This window comes from Siphateles boraxobius, unplaced genomic scaffold (assembly GCF_051911475.1).
Source record: "Siphateles boraxobius isolate OS27281-9 unplaced genomic scaffold, OSU_SipBor_1 66, whole genome shotgun sequence".
Classification (NCBI taxonomy): Eukaryota; Metazoa; Chordata; class Actinopteri; order Cypriniformes; family Leuciscidae; genus Siphateles; species Siphateles boraxobius.
The window spans coordinates 30,610,758-30,626,594 of NW_027509193.1; the positions used below are offsets into that span (position 1 = coordinate 30,610,758).

The following is a 15,837-nucleotide window of genomic DNA, read 5'->3' on the forward strand; positions in this document are numbered from 1 at the left end:
ACATTTTCAATAACGGAGTGTATATTTGCACTAAGTGCCTGTCTTTTTGGCAAAAAGACGCCGCCACTACTACAGTGGCATAGGTTATAGGGCGTGAGGTGCTTGAAAGTAGCTTTTGACGCGTTCGACCTCAAATCCGTCTTTTGCCGAACTCGCTCTTCTCCTTTTTCCCAATACATAAGAGATGTAAAATGTATAGCCTAACATAAAGGTCTTTAGAGTTATATTTTGCCAACAAACTAAAATCGAAACTGTGATATGGCTTTGTGCCTTTATAAAACAGCACAAGACTTTAATTAAGTAGCGTATATAGGCATTCTGTTTGTGCTGCGTGATTTTAAGAAAAGTGCGCACTTTGCTCACCAATCAGCATGGTGATCTGGTGTTTTCTCCAAAATAAAAGCTCAAGGGTTTATTTCTTGCAAGTGAAGAAATTAGGACAAAAGTATTGTAATTTTCCTATACTATAGTGTAATTTAAAAAAATAATTTTCATTTATGCAATACATTTATAGGCTATAAGGATTTTACGTCATAGGAATACTTATATAAATCATAATTATATTATTATAATAATTGTTTGGCATCCTAAAACACCAGTGATAGACTGAGACTCTATATCATAACTAAAAAGATATTTGAGCCCTCTTTAATGTCCAGGTACAAGTCAGGTACAAGGCTTTTTCTTTGTTCAATGTGCACAGTTCATGGGTTGAAGCCGGTTGTAGCTCTTAATTTTGAGCTCTCAAAGTGTACCAGATTGATGCATTTAACCTTAAAATGTACAAAATTTTCTTGCAGGGGAGCATGCCCTAACCCCCCTAGAGGGAAAGAGGTCCAGCCAACATAGTTTTACAAAATCCTATGGGAAAGAACGATCATTTATGAACTTTACTCCAGCATAGTACAACAAAGTTCCTTTTAAGTCAGTAAAACTGTTAATGCCAAATACAAATGTCTTTGGACAAACTACATTTGGCCTGCCTAAGGGGGGGCTTACAAGACATTGTGCCCAGGGGCCTCTGAATTCTAAAATCCTGCCATGCGTTGAACGGGTCGCCTCAAGGGGGCGGCCATTTTGAATCGCATGACTCACTGGGTGCATCTCAATCAGTTTCCTAGCTTCCGAGGTAGTGAATAAGTATATTGTGTACATGAATTCAGGCACTGGTAAGGACCCTGGCTCACTACACATTCGGACACGAGCTATGTTTCAATCCAAAGTTACGAATTTAACTTGTGTGCTAAATGGGAATATTGCATAAGACATTTGCCAATAAAGCACGGTTTCCGTCCAGTGAGCCGAAGAGAACAAAATCGTCACTTCCTGATAAATTGGCGCTAAATATCAATAAGAAAAATGGAGGTTGTTGCAGTAGGAGAAGCAAATCCACTGTATTTTATAATTTTTGTATATAATAAATTTCTTGATGCAATAAGCACGATCATGTTATCTTATATATCTGTTTGGGAACACAGTCATGTAAGACCGTTCTGCGAGGTAATTATCCCAAACCACTTTGACGACAGACTTTGTTTAGACCAAAAACAGCGTTTCATATTTCAGGCTTGCAACAAGATTGGTCCGCTGGTTGGTCCAGTTATGCCGTCCCATTGCATCACATAACTTTTTTTATGCACATCGAGGAATTTATTCGGTAAATGTGTTTCCTTAATAGTTTATGCTCATTTAATTTTTTAGAATTTATGCACATCTTGGCATTGCAAGTGTCAAGTTTGTTTTATTTATATAGCACATTTAAAAACAGCAAACACAGCTGACCAAAGTGCTTAACAACACAAAAAAACGAAGAAACACAGTGCAAACAACACATTTAATGACAGAAACTCACAGTGAATTGAAAGCCAAGGAAAAAAAAAAGTTTTTAAGAGACGATTTAAAACTGTGCTGATCTGATATACGCCGGAAGACTGTTTCACAGCCTAGGGCCGGCAATGGCAAAGGTTCTATCTCCTCTATGCTTTAATCGCGATCTGGGGACAGAGAGAAGTCTCTTAACACCAGACCTCAGATTTCGTTTGGTATTGTATAGATAGAGCAGCTCAGCATTTTCATCCAGCGTTTTTTTTTAATGCAATATCCCAAAATAGGCGCATAAAAATAGGTGGATGAAAACATAGCTGCTGATGACTATTTCTGGTGACATGACAACGTCCTCTTTGTACAACACCACTACTGATATTTATGAACAACAGCAAAAGTGATCGTAACCGACAGTATTTCTTGCAATGCTATTTTAAGTTCATTATACTTTATTGTAACATAAACCTTCAACATATCAGCTGTAAATGAATTCTAAATGTATGTTCACTAGTTATAATAAATTATAAATTATATTTAGTTCACACAGTGAGCCTTTTGTGCTCAATTTCGATTCATTGTTCAGATACGATTTTTTTTGTATAGCTGTTCAGTTTGTTGTTTTAAATGTTGCTAATATCAGATTCAATGTTGCTCTAGGGTGATGTCAAAGTCGCAGGAATTCCGATATCGCAGTTCAGACTGAGGTCGCAATGCAAATATGGAAGTGGCACAAATCGGAACTGAAAAGATCCGATTCCATGTGGTTCACACTGTCATGAGGAAAAACAGATTTAAGCAACAACAAAAAAATCGAATTTGGGCCACATTTACCTGCTGTCTGCACATACTCATAGTGAGCATTGATGCTCCCTGGTTTTCACAAAGCATTGTAGGACATTTTAGGGAATGAACGTTTCAGTGCACTGGAAGGATTTCACGATTGAGACAGCCCTTAAAATGTCCAACTCCCTGATCAGTGCCCTGAATACTGAACTAAGGAGCTGATAATGATGCACCTGCTTACACTCGTATTATTGGATGCTTTCCAAAATGGCTGACAGCAACTTTTTGCTTTTGAACTGGAGTCTGAAATTTCATAATTACATTTTTTGTGCACATGAATGATCGAGCAAAGTCGTATTTACAAGTGGAGAAACTCAGAATTCTAAATGATGCACAAGTCGCTGAGTTTTGAGGTTCAAATGGACATATCATTTTTATTGAAAAACGTAATGGTTTGAAACATTGCAGACACTGATCTATAATATTTATAATTCATATATTTATTTATATATAAATATCATATTTTGATAACTTGTATAAATAAGTGAAAGAGTGAATTAGTAATTTTCATAGTTTTTAATTCAGGTAGTTGGGTTTATTGTTCACAATATATTTCTGAAGTTTTGTTTAGGCTACTTCCATGTTTTTCCCTTGAATGTGTGATGTCGTAATAATGAATCCCTGACTCAGCAGGCAGCATTAGAGCATTGCTACAACGGCATTAGTAATGAATACATTTTCTTTCACATAATAAATCAATATGAATCAACATAAACATAAGCACAACATAAAAATGATCATCACGTATCTCATGAGTTTTGGTTACTTTCTCGCCTGATGGGAGATATAAAATCAATTTGGCACATTTCACTCAATAGAGATGACGTCATTGCTGAATAGTGTATTTGGCACTATAGAGGAAAAATTGGCAAGTTGAGAGCCTTAATTAATTGATGTCCCACAGGTCCAGGTTTGCTTAACCACACACACACACACACACACACACACACACACACACACACACACACACACACACACACACACACACACACACACACACACACACACACACACACACACAAACACTAGCCCTACCCCTTAACGTACCTATCACAGAAAGCTTTCTACATTTTTACATTTTTAAAAAAACCTTTAATTACTTTATTTTTATACCGGATTTACAAATGAGGTCGGTTGAGGACGTTTTTGGAGATTTTGTAAGGTTTTGGTCACTTCTGGGTACAAATTTCTCCCCAAAATATAGTTAAGTAGGTACACGCACGCACGCACGCACGCACGCACGCACACACACACTCTCTTTGGGTTTTAATTTTTTACTGGGACATTCAATAGATGTAATGGTTTTTATACTGTAGAAAGTGTATATTCTATCCCCTTACACTAACCCTACCCCTAAACCTACCCATCACAGAAAACTTTCTGGTATTTTAGATTTTCAAAAGAGAAAAAAAAAAGACCCCATAAGGTCACAATTTATTGGTATTACTATACTTGTGGGGACCATTTGTCCCCATAACGTAGGGAATACCAGGAACACACACACACACACACACACACACACACACACACACACACACACACACACACACACACACACACACACACACACACACACACACACACACACCCCTCCTTTGTCCTCCAACACTCAAAAATGTCAAGGCATAGAAAAGAGCACAGTGATCGTTTCACCAAGAGATTCTGAGCAACAGACCAAAGGAGGATAGAACCTGATGTGAGGGCAATAGATAACGAGACACCGCAGCTACTGTTTGTGTGCGTGGAAGGGGAAAGAAACACAGAAAAAAAGCAGAGAATGAGAGAAAAGAGTGACAACAGCAAGAGAAAGCAGAGAGCTGCTGAGGGGGAAGATGCCAAGGTCTAATTTCAGACTCCACGAGTGGCAGTTTCTTACTCAGCCGAACCGCTGCCAAAGCCTGACACCAGCTCCATTACATGCCCAGCCCTCACCGTGAGCCCCACAAGCTTTCCCGCACCGCTCGACCTTTACAAGCCTCGATCCCGCAGTCTGATCTTAAGCCCTGGCTTGGTTGGAAACCATCACACACATCCCACACACTCCCAGCTACCCAGGTATCGACATCCTATTGAGAAAACGGAAGGTGATAAATAGGCACTGAGAGCAGGAAGTTAGGGTCAACTCCCCTCTCTGGTTTCCTCTCACTCGCTGTCGCCACTTCTGCTTGTGCTCACCAGTTAGCCTTTACTTTGAGGCCGCCATTAACACACTACGGAAAGGATTAACGTGGCATGCTTGTCTGTGGGATTTAATTTAGGGAGGTTTTCATTAGACTGATCTCCGAGTTCGGCACTGTAAAGTCTGGACTTAAATGAGATTGTAAATTGTAAAAGCGACTGGAAGTCCATTACAGCTTTCATAAGAAGCATGTGGTATGACCAGTTGTTTTCAACAGAAAGACCTTTATTGGTGCTATGTGAACCTGAGTTTCCACAGTAACAAGGAGAGAGAACATTGCCTGATTTTTCTCCTTAGATGTCCTTTCGTGTGTTTTCGTTCTCCCGACCCTTATTTTTTCCCATTCTCGCTCTCTTTTTCATCAACATAAGGCTGTGCACTTAGCTTTGTGATTATATCACCCTGAAGGCCAAAATTGACCAAATTTGACCCAAAGTCTCTACTCTAAACATGGATGTGAGCTGTGCAATGGCTCTGTGCTGCTTCTATCAAAACATACGTTCATGACACTCATGAACAACTTTAAAGATCAAGCATCCTTGTAAAGCACAGATTCTGATGCAAATGAACATGAATGTCCTGCATGCACACAGTTACCAATGTTCCCTCACTAAACTCTAAGACACAAAACTAGAGCAGTATAAAACTGGTGAATGAGATATTATTCTGTTTGTCCTCCGAGAGCATTTAGATGCTCAATTTCCTACAGGCATTCTTAAAGAGTTCCCTGCTTTAGACTCGGAAAATAAAGGATTCAGCCAGCAATTTTGAGCATGGTATTGATAATCTGACAGAGAAGTTTGTGCTTCCTCTCCAACTACTGCAGATCTGCAAAGGTGCCAGTCAAGGGACTGACGAGATCTTGCTTCAACCGTTTCTTAATATTAATATTCATGTAAAGGTTTCTCACAGTCTTTCAGCTTGTCATCAAAGACATCAATAGTGTTGAACAGCACGTTTCTGAGGTGGAACTATGAGGTTTACATTACATGGAGAGAGCTAGCATTCCCATTCATCTGAATGGTAGTTGCTGAGCTGCCATCTTAGCTTATGGGATCACAGATCTTTTAAAGCCAATCAACTGATCTGTAAAAAACATGTAAATAATCCCCCTGGGGCTTCAGCAAAATTATGTCATGATTGCACTGATTGGCTAATGCACCACAACAACACACACAGCCCCAAAATATTCACTAGCAGCTATCCTGACCTGTGACTCAAAGGCAGTAGCCTGGAAACATAAAAAACTAGAAAAAATACCAAAACAGTTTAAGCTCCATTTTATGCTTTAATGAGCGTTCAAAATCCAAACTGTCGACTGGAAAAACATTGCCTATATGCATATATGCTTGTAAAAAAATCATTTTAAAATAATGTAGTAAAAATGCATGGTTAATTTTGAAAGACCGTGGATGGAGAAACATGCTTTTCACAGTCAGATGGCGTAGTAACAGACTCTACCAGCAGGGGCTAAAGAGGGTAATCAGCAACATGTGGACCCTTTGTAACAGCTCAGACAGAGTAAACACTGCTGAAGACTAAGGTGAGTCTGATTGGATGTCTTTTCTAAGGCTGTAAATCTCAACATTGTCATCTGTGTGTGTGTGTGTAGCCAATGTGGCTCAACCTCACTTTCTCATTTAGAGATCCCTAGTGAGCAGCAGCAGCTGAGCAGAGCTGTTTTTTGGTGCTTTCATAACAGAAAAATAATTTCTGCTCCAAAAGAATAATTCCAATGCTCCATGTTTCCACAGAGTCAGTAGCGTTTAGTAGAACATTGTATATGTTGCTTATTTATGCATGTCGGTCTCCATGACGTTCTTTTATTATTTTGGTCCCATGAAAGCAAGAAAAGGCGTCTGGTATCAGTCACATGGGCATGTGGCTTTAAGTGTTTGTGTTCATTACACGTTTGTTGCAAATTGTCCTACGGCTTCTCACTCGCATCTCATTTATTTTTCATAATCGAGGAGACAGTGTTAGACCCTTAACCCAGTGGTATTCGCCACACACATTCGCCCACACACGCACATGCAACAACATTTTTACCCATCATTCATTACGGTACTGAGACATTCCTGCATAATTGCTCTTATGAAGCTTTGCACTTTACTGTGTATGTAAAGGTTGTTTCCTTACCTAGAGTACATAACAATAAACTTCCTGGCATCTATTGCCACTATCAGAAATACTTTTTCTCCTTAACTTTCAAATTTTAAATTTGTATTCATATACAGTAGCACATTTAAAAAGGTGGAGTGTAATTTCTTTTAATATTACTATCTCAGATTTTCTTTCATCAACCTGAAGTAAATTATGGGACAGCCAGACTTTGACATCATTCAGACAGACCAACATGTACTTCAAAAGACAGATCATTTCCAGCTTTAAAAGGTAAATATAACTGTGTGCCATCTGCATATTATGATAAGACATGTCAATAGTGACGACAGATGGATCTCAGCGGGGCACATATACAATACAAACAGTATGGGTCCCAGAATAGATCCTTGATGAATACCATATTTTAAGGGAGTGTTTGCAAAATGAACAGAGAATGTTCTATCCTAGATATGAACAAAACCATTTTAGAGCTGTCCCACAAATGCCTACCTCATACTCCAGACGTTCTCAGAGAATCGAATGATCAACAGTGTCGAATGCAACTTAATTAAGACAACTGCCAGCCCAGAATCAACCGATATCAGTAAATCAATCACAACTGGGTTTCTGTACTGTGACCAGCTCTAAATCCAGATTGGAATTCATCCAGAATATCATTGCCTTCAATTTTTTGAATGTTAAAATACTTTCTCTTAGTTAAACTGTAAGTTAGAAATTGTGACTCTGTTGTGCTTAAATGTTTTATTGTCTCATCATATCAGCTGCATATGGAGTGAGTTTGGGGTGACTCTATCTGTTTGAATAATGGGATAAAATCAGGGTAGGATAGAAGAGGCGGTTCGGATGTTTGGAAAAAGCGTTTAAAAATGTTTTTGGTATTACTAGTAGTGCAGAAATTACACACTCCACCTTAAAGTGTAGTGTTGATCTTTACATGTGACGAGTTCACATGAATAAGCAGTTGACCTGAGAAGGGCAAAAGAGCAAGTGAAGCGGAGTGTGATTGTTGCTCAGAGCTGATGGAGTACAGCATACTTAACATGTAACTGTGACATAATGGTGGACTGGAAAGCCATGCAGGTCCAGATGATCATGGCAGAAGCGAAGGATATCCCTGCGGCCTGCGAGTATATCAGTCACTCTGCTTCACAGACCACACCTCCATTCTGCAGCTCATTTCGCATGATTATCACCTCATCTCAAGAACAGAGGGATGCATCTCTCTTCCTGACTGAGAGCAAGCTGCTTTTGAGATTAGATTTTGAGTCTTTGCAAAGCCAGATCGCTTTGGATGGGTTCACACTTATCACAGAGAATAAATTAGTCCCCGGCATGAGAGTAACATCTGTCTAATGCCTCAAATCTAAAAAAGAAGGCCTTTGCTTTGGGGAATATTGTTTTTACGTATGCTAATTTCCCCTTGGTTTTTCCTTGAGGTGAAGTGAGGCAATGTTTTAAAGTGATTGCTTGAAATGAGATATGTGGGAGTTAACAAATGCTAATGTGTTTTGGGTAATGATGACTACCGATAGCGGAGCTTCAATGGGTGCCACTTTAGCTAAATATATAAATGTTTTGAATCATTTTGGCTCATTTTCCAATACTTTCCAGTGTTACTTGATTTATCAAATTATTAAATTTCTGGAGCTTGCACCCAGCTTCAGATATTCAGGATTGAATAGAGAACGCCTTTTAAATCCCAATTCAGTTCTTTGATTCAAATTCAATTCGAATTTAAGTAGCAAGCAAGATGCAGACTTGCAATTCAAATTTTAATATAAGAAAGGAAAAAGGAAAGGAAATTCCAAGAAATTCATACCCAGCAAACATTGACTTTCAAATTGAGCCGAGTTGGAAAGTTTTGAAAAAAGTCAAACAAATAAATTAGTTTGAAGTAAAAACAATAATTAATTTACCAGAGAACACTTAATTTACCAGAATTGCAGTTCAGTAAATTCCTCTTCCTGTCATTCTAATTCAATTAAATGGCCTTTTACATAACAATGTTTTTAACTAAATATGGAAAATTTTCTATGCGTTTTGGCCTTTTAATTTCACAAGACAACAGTGTTTTGGAGTTTTTAAAAGGGGTTTCAAAGTGCACATTTTTGAAAAACTATACAGTTATCATCTTTGTGTTAACTACAAAAATGCAAATTTGTGAAAATGGAGAAGTCATGTGCATGCATATTACATATTCAGTCTATAGGCTTGTAGTGGACATTGCCAACTCTGGCTTGGCATTCGTTTTCGTGGATCCGTGTGAATGGGGATCTTTTTGACAATGTTTGTCGTCTGTATGCGAAAAACTCAAAAGCAATTTTGTTTTTATTTTTAGCACATCATTGTCATGTAAATGTATCCTTAAATTTATACTCATGAATTGAAAGGGAGTCAGTTCTTCAATACTGAACTTCACCTAATCCTGGTAGTATCTCATTTAACCACATACCAAGCTTAACCCCTGGTGACTATATCTATGGCCTGTCTCATAGCAAGACCATTGGGCAGACATGAGCACATGACTGGATGAGTAATCAGACTTGATATAAAGCAGAGTTGGTGTTGACTGTAGAGCTCTGTACATGGTAAACATCTCTGTACGAAATCAGCTTTTAGCTTGTGATGAGTAGTAACAGTCTTCCAAAGCGAGTGTGAATGTGTTAGACAAAGCTGTTATAGACAGTTTCTACAGACTCCATGGAAATCAGCGTAGGCATTCTGACCGACCCAAACGACCCCTACAGCGTCTCCTCTCTCATGCAGATGGAGTGTCATCCCTGGCCATAAGCTGTGCAGACTAGAGCTTTTATTGAGGGGCAGATGCTCAGATACTACACAGATACCCCAGGCAGTCTCTCAACCTTAATGATCCAGAAAACATTACAGGGATAACATCTCACTCTCAATCTACCTTCTCACACCTGGTCCAATTTTTCAATACCCAACTTTTTGAAAACACATAAGCATAACCAACTTACAGATGCAAGATAATTACTCACACACTGACAGAATTGTGAAGGTTTAAATTTCAGCCAGCGCTTACTTAACAACCTTAGGATATAACAAGGTGCTTAACTCTAGAGTCTTACTTAGATTTTAATCTTCTCTTACTGTGTTTTTACTCTAAATGTGGCAGCCTTGATGCTGCCAAAGGCCCTTCCTCTCTCACACAAGGCACTTAATTCAGTTATGGACAGAGACAAAGTGCACAGTTCTCACAAAGAAGTACAGTGGATTTGATTAAAAAACAGGGAGCGAGGAGGTGGGAAAAAGAAAATTGTGCCTCTTCAGAAGAAAAGAGTTGGCTCAGAAGCTACAAAAGTCTAGCCTCACGTCTCAGAACCATCAGCTCCAGCAGAAGAGCCGCTGCCTCACAGAAACAATCCTGCCTCCTTTTCCTAATTTGACCTGAACATCAGTCATGTGGCACTTAACTCTTCTCCCCCTGCCAAGTGATGATATCCTCGCAGGAGTCATGAATATCGCCGGGTATAACTTCCTCGTCTATCATCTCCCACTGAGAATCACTCATCCACAGCAGCCATCAATTCCTCTGTAACCAACCCCCAAAGCCAGACACGCATTCAATTTACCTGCCTCTCACCCTGAAAATCCCTCTAAAAGCCTGTCTGGCAAATCTCTTGAGGGTCGTAACCACAGAGGATTGTAACTGCTCTTTAACACGAAGGTCCTGACTCTTTGGCTTATTCGGATGAGCAAACAGACACATAGAGAGATAAACAGACAGGACAAGAGTAGAAAAGCGAAGGGTTACGCACACTGACGATCCTTTCCGAGGTGCCTGCGCGGGAGATGGTGGTTCCGTTAAGCCCCACCAGCGAGGGCAGTGTCTGGGACATCCAATTGGTGACCATGGCCATGGTGCTAAGCACCGCGCCAATCTTCAGGAGCGGAACGCTCATGTCGTCCCCCCGGCCGGCCGCCTGGCCCTAGTGCCCCCCACGCTCCCTGGAGCTGGGGTCCAGATGCAGCGCGAGAACAGACACTAACCTGATGCGTCCTCCTCCCTCTTCCTCCAGCCAAGGGACGTGTACACAAGTCTCAAAACCAGCTCACACGCACCAGCTGCTCAGATCCGACAGCATCACAGCGATGCACGACACGTATTATTTTTCAGCTGGAGAGCGACTGCCAGTGCCTGATTCGCACTCCTCCACTCCCTCTCCCTCCCTGCCTTCTTCTCTCTCTCTCTCTCTCTCTCTCTCTCTCTCTCTCTCCTCGCGCTCATTCAAGATGCCGCGCTGCGCATTGGCTGTATCTATCTCTCTCTTTCTCTTCCCTCCCCTCCCCTGCCTCTCTCCAGCCTTGTTCCACATCCATCCCTCTTCTCCTCTCTGGCTCCTCTGCACCTCTTGATCCCTCTCTTTTGTGAGCGCAAAAAATCTGAGAGGCAGGGGAGTTGCGCACCCCCAGATCTTTGCGCAATAATCAGCTGTTTGAAACCGTCGCCGTTTGAAGGGTTTGTCTTCCCTCACAACTGCACAGAGGCGGCTCACAACGCTCGAGCTAAATTAGGATCTCTCGCCATGAGTGCATTGTTTATAAGTGTGTGAAGAAGAGGAGCTTTACTCCCGGAGTGTTTAATGAGGAAGAGGATTGAGGCGTTCCAGTTGGTGGCTTTTCCCTGACAGCTCATCAATCACGTGTGCAGCTGACACTCCCTTAATCAAAGAGTAATGGGAAATCTGAATGCGGATGGGTATGGCACTGGTGCTCTGCACTTACTGACTGCAGTCCATCAGCAGCCCAGCCATGCAGGCAACTCTCACTCTCTCTCGCTTCCATCATCCCCAGTCTAGAGCCTAAAGCCACATAAGTCACATAATTAAACAGATGAGCCGAGTGGCGGCTGTTTAACCTTGAGCGATGGCCTGTTTGGAGAAAACAGGCCATCGCTGTGTTATTCAAGCTTTAAGTAGTATGCCTACTAAGTATGCACAGTGCCTGCTTGTTACTTTCAAAAAAACAAACAAATGGCTTGTTTTCTCTTCACTCGTGTACCTCAGGTGTTTTCTCTCAGACATGTTGAGAGTGACTTCTGAATTGCAGAAGTACAACAACAATCAATGAAAAGTGACAGCTGCCTGAGACTGTGTGGTCTCAACTCACCTGATGGATCTATACATTTTCCTAAGTTGAACTAGCTCAACACTGCCATCGTGTGTTTGTATCTTAGTACTGCATCTACAGTGAAATACCGCTTTAAAGATAGGCTACTGTGTGTGTTTTCGGTATTAAAATACTTTTTTGAGCACCTCTGTGCCATGAATCTGGAGTGGGACTAGCTTGCAGGTGTAAGTATTTGGCGAACCTGACTGAAAACAGTGACAAGTTTTGCAATTCTGTTTAGCACAGTAATTACACACCGCCACTTTAAGGTTTGCCTGAGCAGGTGTAATGCAGCATAACTTAGATACAAATGTACATATCTTACGCCCTCTGTGGAATATACAAATATAACTAGTCACAGCCTGTTGGATGCTAGGCTTCCAGAACAATCTGTTTTGTTTGCTTTTGTGTCACATCAATAGAAATCCAAACGTTACACTGAACAGCATGACCTGATTTCTCACTGAAATAAACCACACTAAAATGGATTTTCAATGGCAAACCACCATTTAGAGAGACTGAGATGATTCAGTTTAAATTAAGTTAAAGTTATGAGTAACCTTAGCAACAAGCCACTTTATAAATAATAATAAAAAAATAAATAAAATGATGTCATGATTTACTTGCAGTCTTTTTCCATACCTATATGATATACCTATCTTCTGAGGTGGGACATGGGTAAGGTTAGGGACAGGTTTGGTTACTGTAGGTTTAAGGCTGGGTTAATGGGGAAGCCAAAGGTACAAAAATTAAAGACACTTAACATAAAGTAGGACCAAGTATATAAAGTGGGAGCTGGAAGAGCATGTTAGCAATGCCAAGGTCAATGGGTATGATTTTCACAGGAAACCCATACTGATAAAATATACAGCCGGAAAGAACAGTACGTTTCTTTGGATAAAAGCATCTGCCAAATGCATCAACGTAAAAATCGGTAAAATTGATCTGCAACTGTTATGACATAAATCTAACACCTCACCCACAGCTTTCACAAGCTTTGCAATCACGCAAAGAGAGAGCAAGCAACACTGTTTCATATAATGACCCCAAAAACAATGCTTCTCTGTGTAGGTTTTTTAAGTAGGACGGATCATTTTCACACACTTGAATACGCTAACCTCACAAACTGAAGATTTTCACCACAGCTACATTAGCCTTCTGTACGAGTGAAAACACTGAGAAGCTGACAGTTCATCTGAGGCTATTTAGATATGGAAATAAATTGAGTAGCTATCCGAATACTGTCAGATGTACTTAGCACTTGCTGTATTCTCCATTGCCACAGTATATTACTCTGGGCCTCGGCTTGATAGCCTCATAAAAATGTATCAGAGTGAGAATTGATTTTTGGAAAGAGGACGAACGACCTTCTGATTCTTCTAATCATTAAAGTAAACACAAAATGGTCCTTCTCAGTAACAAATACATTTTATGAGACCATTCGTTATAATGAGGATTTTCATTATAAAGTAATTTGTTTCTCTGCTGATGTCCACTAGAGGATGCTGTTGTTCAACAGATTGCCACTTCAACAGGTAAGGCCCCATCTCTGGTAGAGATGCCCCGTGGCAAGGAGACAAAATGCTTTTGTTCAGAGCAAACAGGATCATGCATTTGCCTAAATGAGATCAAAGGGAGACTCAACAAGGGCTTCGGTCACAAAATGGTTTACAGTTCTTTTTGGAGCGCTAAACATGTTTCTAAATGGAAAGTGAGACAACTACATTCTTTAACTGTTGCAATTACAACCCAAATGTGAAAGAGAGTTAGGTATGTGCTGATGACAACTAGCCATAACTGGTAAATGTTTATGTTGTGGAAGAGGGAATAAAACAAACAACAATAATAGTAAAAAAGCCCTGAACTGTCCAAAAATTACATCAGAATGTTTTTGAGAGATTTGTGAGGACAAAAGCATTGAGTGTCCCGAAATGGGCAGTAATTTAAAATAAGTTATAAAACCTTAAAGACAATACAAAGTCTTAATAAGTCTTCTAAAACAGAATCAGTAACATATACTATATTATAATGAAATTCTAGCTATATACATTAAAGTAGCTTTTTATAAACGTGCCTTAGAAAAAAACATTACTGGAGTTCATCTTAAGACAAAACAAAAAAAACAACACGAACAAATTTACACGAACAAGGCTACGTCTACATAAATCCGGATACACTGAAAAACGGCGTTTTGGTTTAAAAAAGTTCTCCGTCCACACTAGTGTTTTCATGCGTTTTCCAAAAGTTTCTCATCCACACTAAAACGTCGGAAAATGCTAAATTCACCTTGCTGCGCATGCGTAAAACCTCACAAAAGCTCACTGAGATGATACAGACGGGAAAATATATAATAAAGTTATCGTGCAATTCCTCTGGCTGGATCATTTTATTTTGCAAAATATCTCACCATTTACAGGTCGCACTCACTCACCGTTATATGTATGGCCTAAAACACAGCGGCTCTCGTGTTTTGCTGCAAATGCGAGTTAATTTTTTATCATCTTTGCAGGACTGTGATATGAAGAGTGTGCAAAAGTAACATTTTATCAGTTGTGTGAAAGTGAATAGTACATAACACAATACCGGAATAAAAATGAATATCTATTGGTACAATATGCATCACATGACTAAACATGCGTCATCGTTTTCAAATACCTATATCTGTTTTCACAGTCCACACTACAATGCAAAAACAGGGTTTTCAAATTTATCCACTTTGGAGAGCGTTTTCGAAAAACTTCGTTTTCATTCATAAAAAACAGCGCATCAATGTGGATGGAAGGCCAAAACGGAGAGAAAAAGATGCATTTTCAAACGAAACCGTACAAGTGTGAACAAGTGCGTAGCTTAAGCCTTGTCTGTGAAACTGATGTTAGGTGTTTTAGTTAGGAAATGTACTTGCAGGGCTATGCTAACCAGGCAAACACAGACCAATTGATTTATATACAAAATCCTTCAATCTGCTCCTGTTTGCTGTTGTATGAACAGAACAATTTGAGGGTTAATTTAGCAATAAAGTTGTCAATCCCGAGATCTGACTGTGATCCGCAAGGTTGTGTATTTTGTGCTGCAATGCTGCTGAGTTTCTTCCCGTCTTGCCCCGCAGGCCTCTCAGTCTGCTATTTCTGTCCACGGCGCTCACATCCTCATTAATGATCTTACTCATATTCACACACACACACACACACACACACACACACACACACACACACACACACACACACACACACGTCTTCAGAATGCATTTGCACAACAACACAAGCAGTCACACAGAGCACACATTATACAAACGAATCCGTTCAAATGCAGGATGGCTTGTTTATCGAGCACTCAATGCTAAACATTCATTTAAAATCTGACCGTGGTGCTTGCCTTCAGGGCTTCTGGTTTAAAGGGCATTTTTAATCAGTTCACACAATTGAAATGAACTTCAGCTGCAGAGTACAGCGCTTCTGGTGGCCTGCAGGTGGCAGTAAAGATCTAGAGTTTCCCAAACGGCCTCAGAACCTCTCCAAGGACATGGATTTACTATTCAAGAACCTGTGGCATAATGAATGTGTCTGCTCGGCATGTCCAAGACCATAGTCACTGTTTTGTAAGCGTTTTCCTACACCTGCACATGCACACAGAATTTAACCCACAACACATCAAATATTCACCACTCTCAGTTTGCAGGCAAAAAACTACACAAGGCATTGTTTTCTACATCAACAAGCCAGCCCTGAACTCGTTTT

General features: G+C 40.1%; 1 protein-coding gene across 2 annotated transcripts in view; it reads right to left on the reverse strand.

The window, feature by feature from the left end:
• The window catches only part of olfm2a (olfactomedin 2a), a 98,181-nt gene that overhangs the window by 21,294 nt on the left and 61,050 nt on the right, over positions 1–15,837 (reverse strand). The window contains exon 1 of one of the 2 annotated variants that reach the window (XM_077213425.1): positions 10,753–11,195. The exons of the other annotated variant lie outside the window; for it this stretch is intronic. Coding sequence (XP_077069540.1) covers positions 10,753–10,896 — 144 coding nt within the window. The 5' untranslated portion in view covers positions 10,897–11,195. Of the gene's footprint in view, positions 1–10,752; positions 11,196–15,837 lie in introns of those variants that run through there. 2 annotated transcript variants of the gene reach the window in all.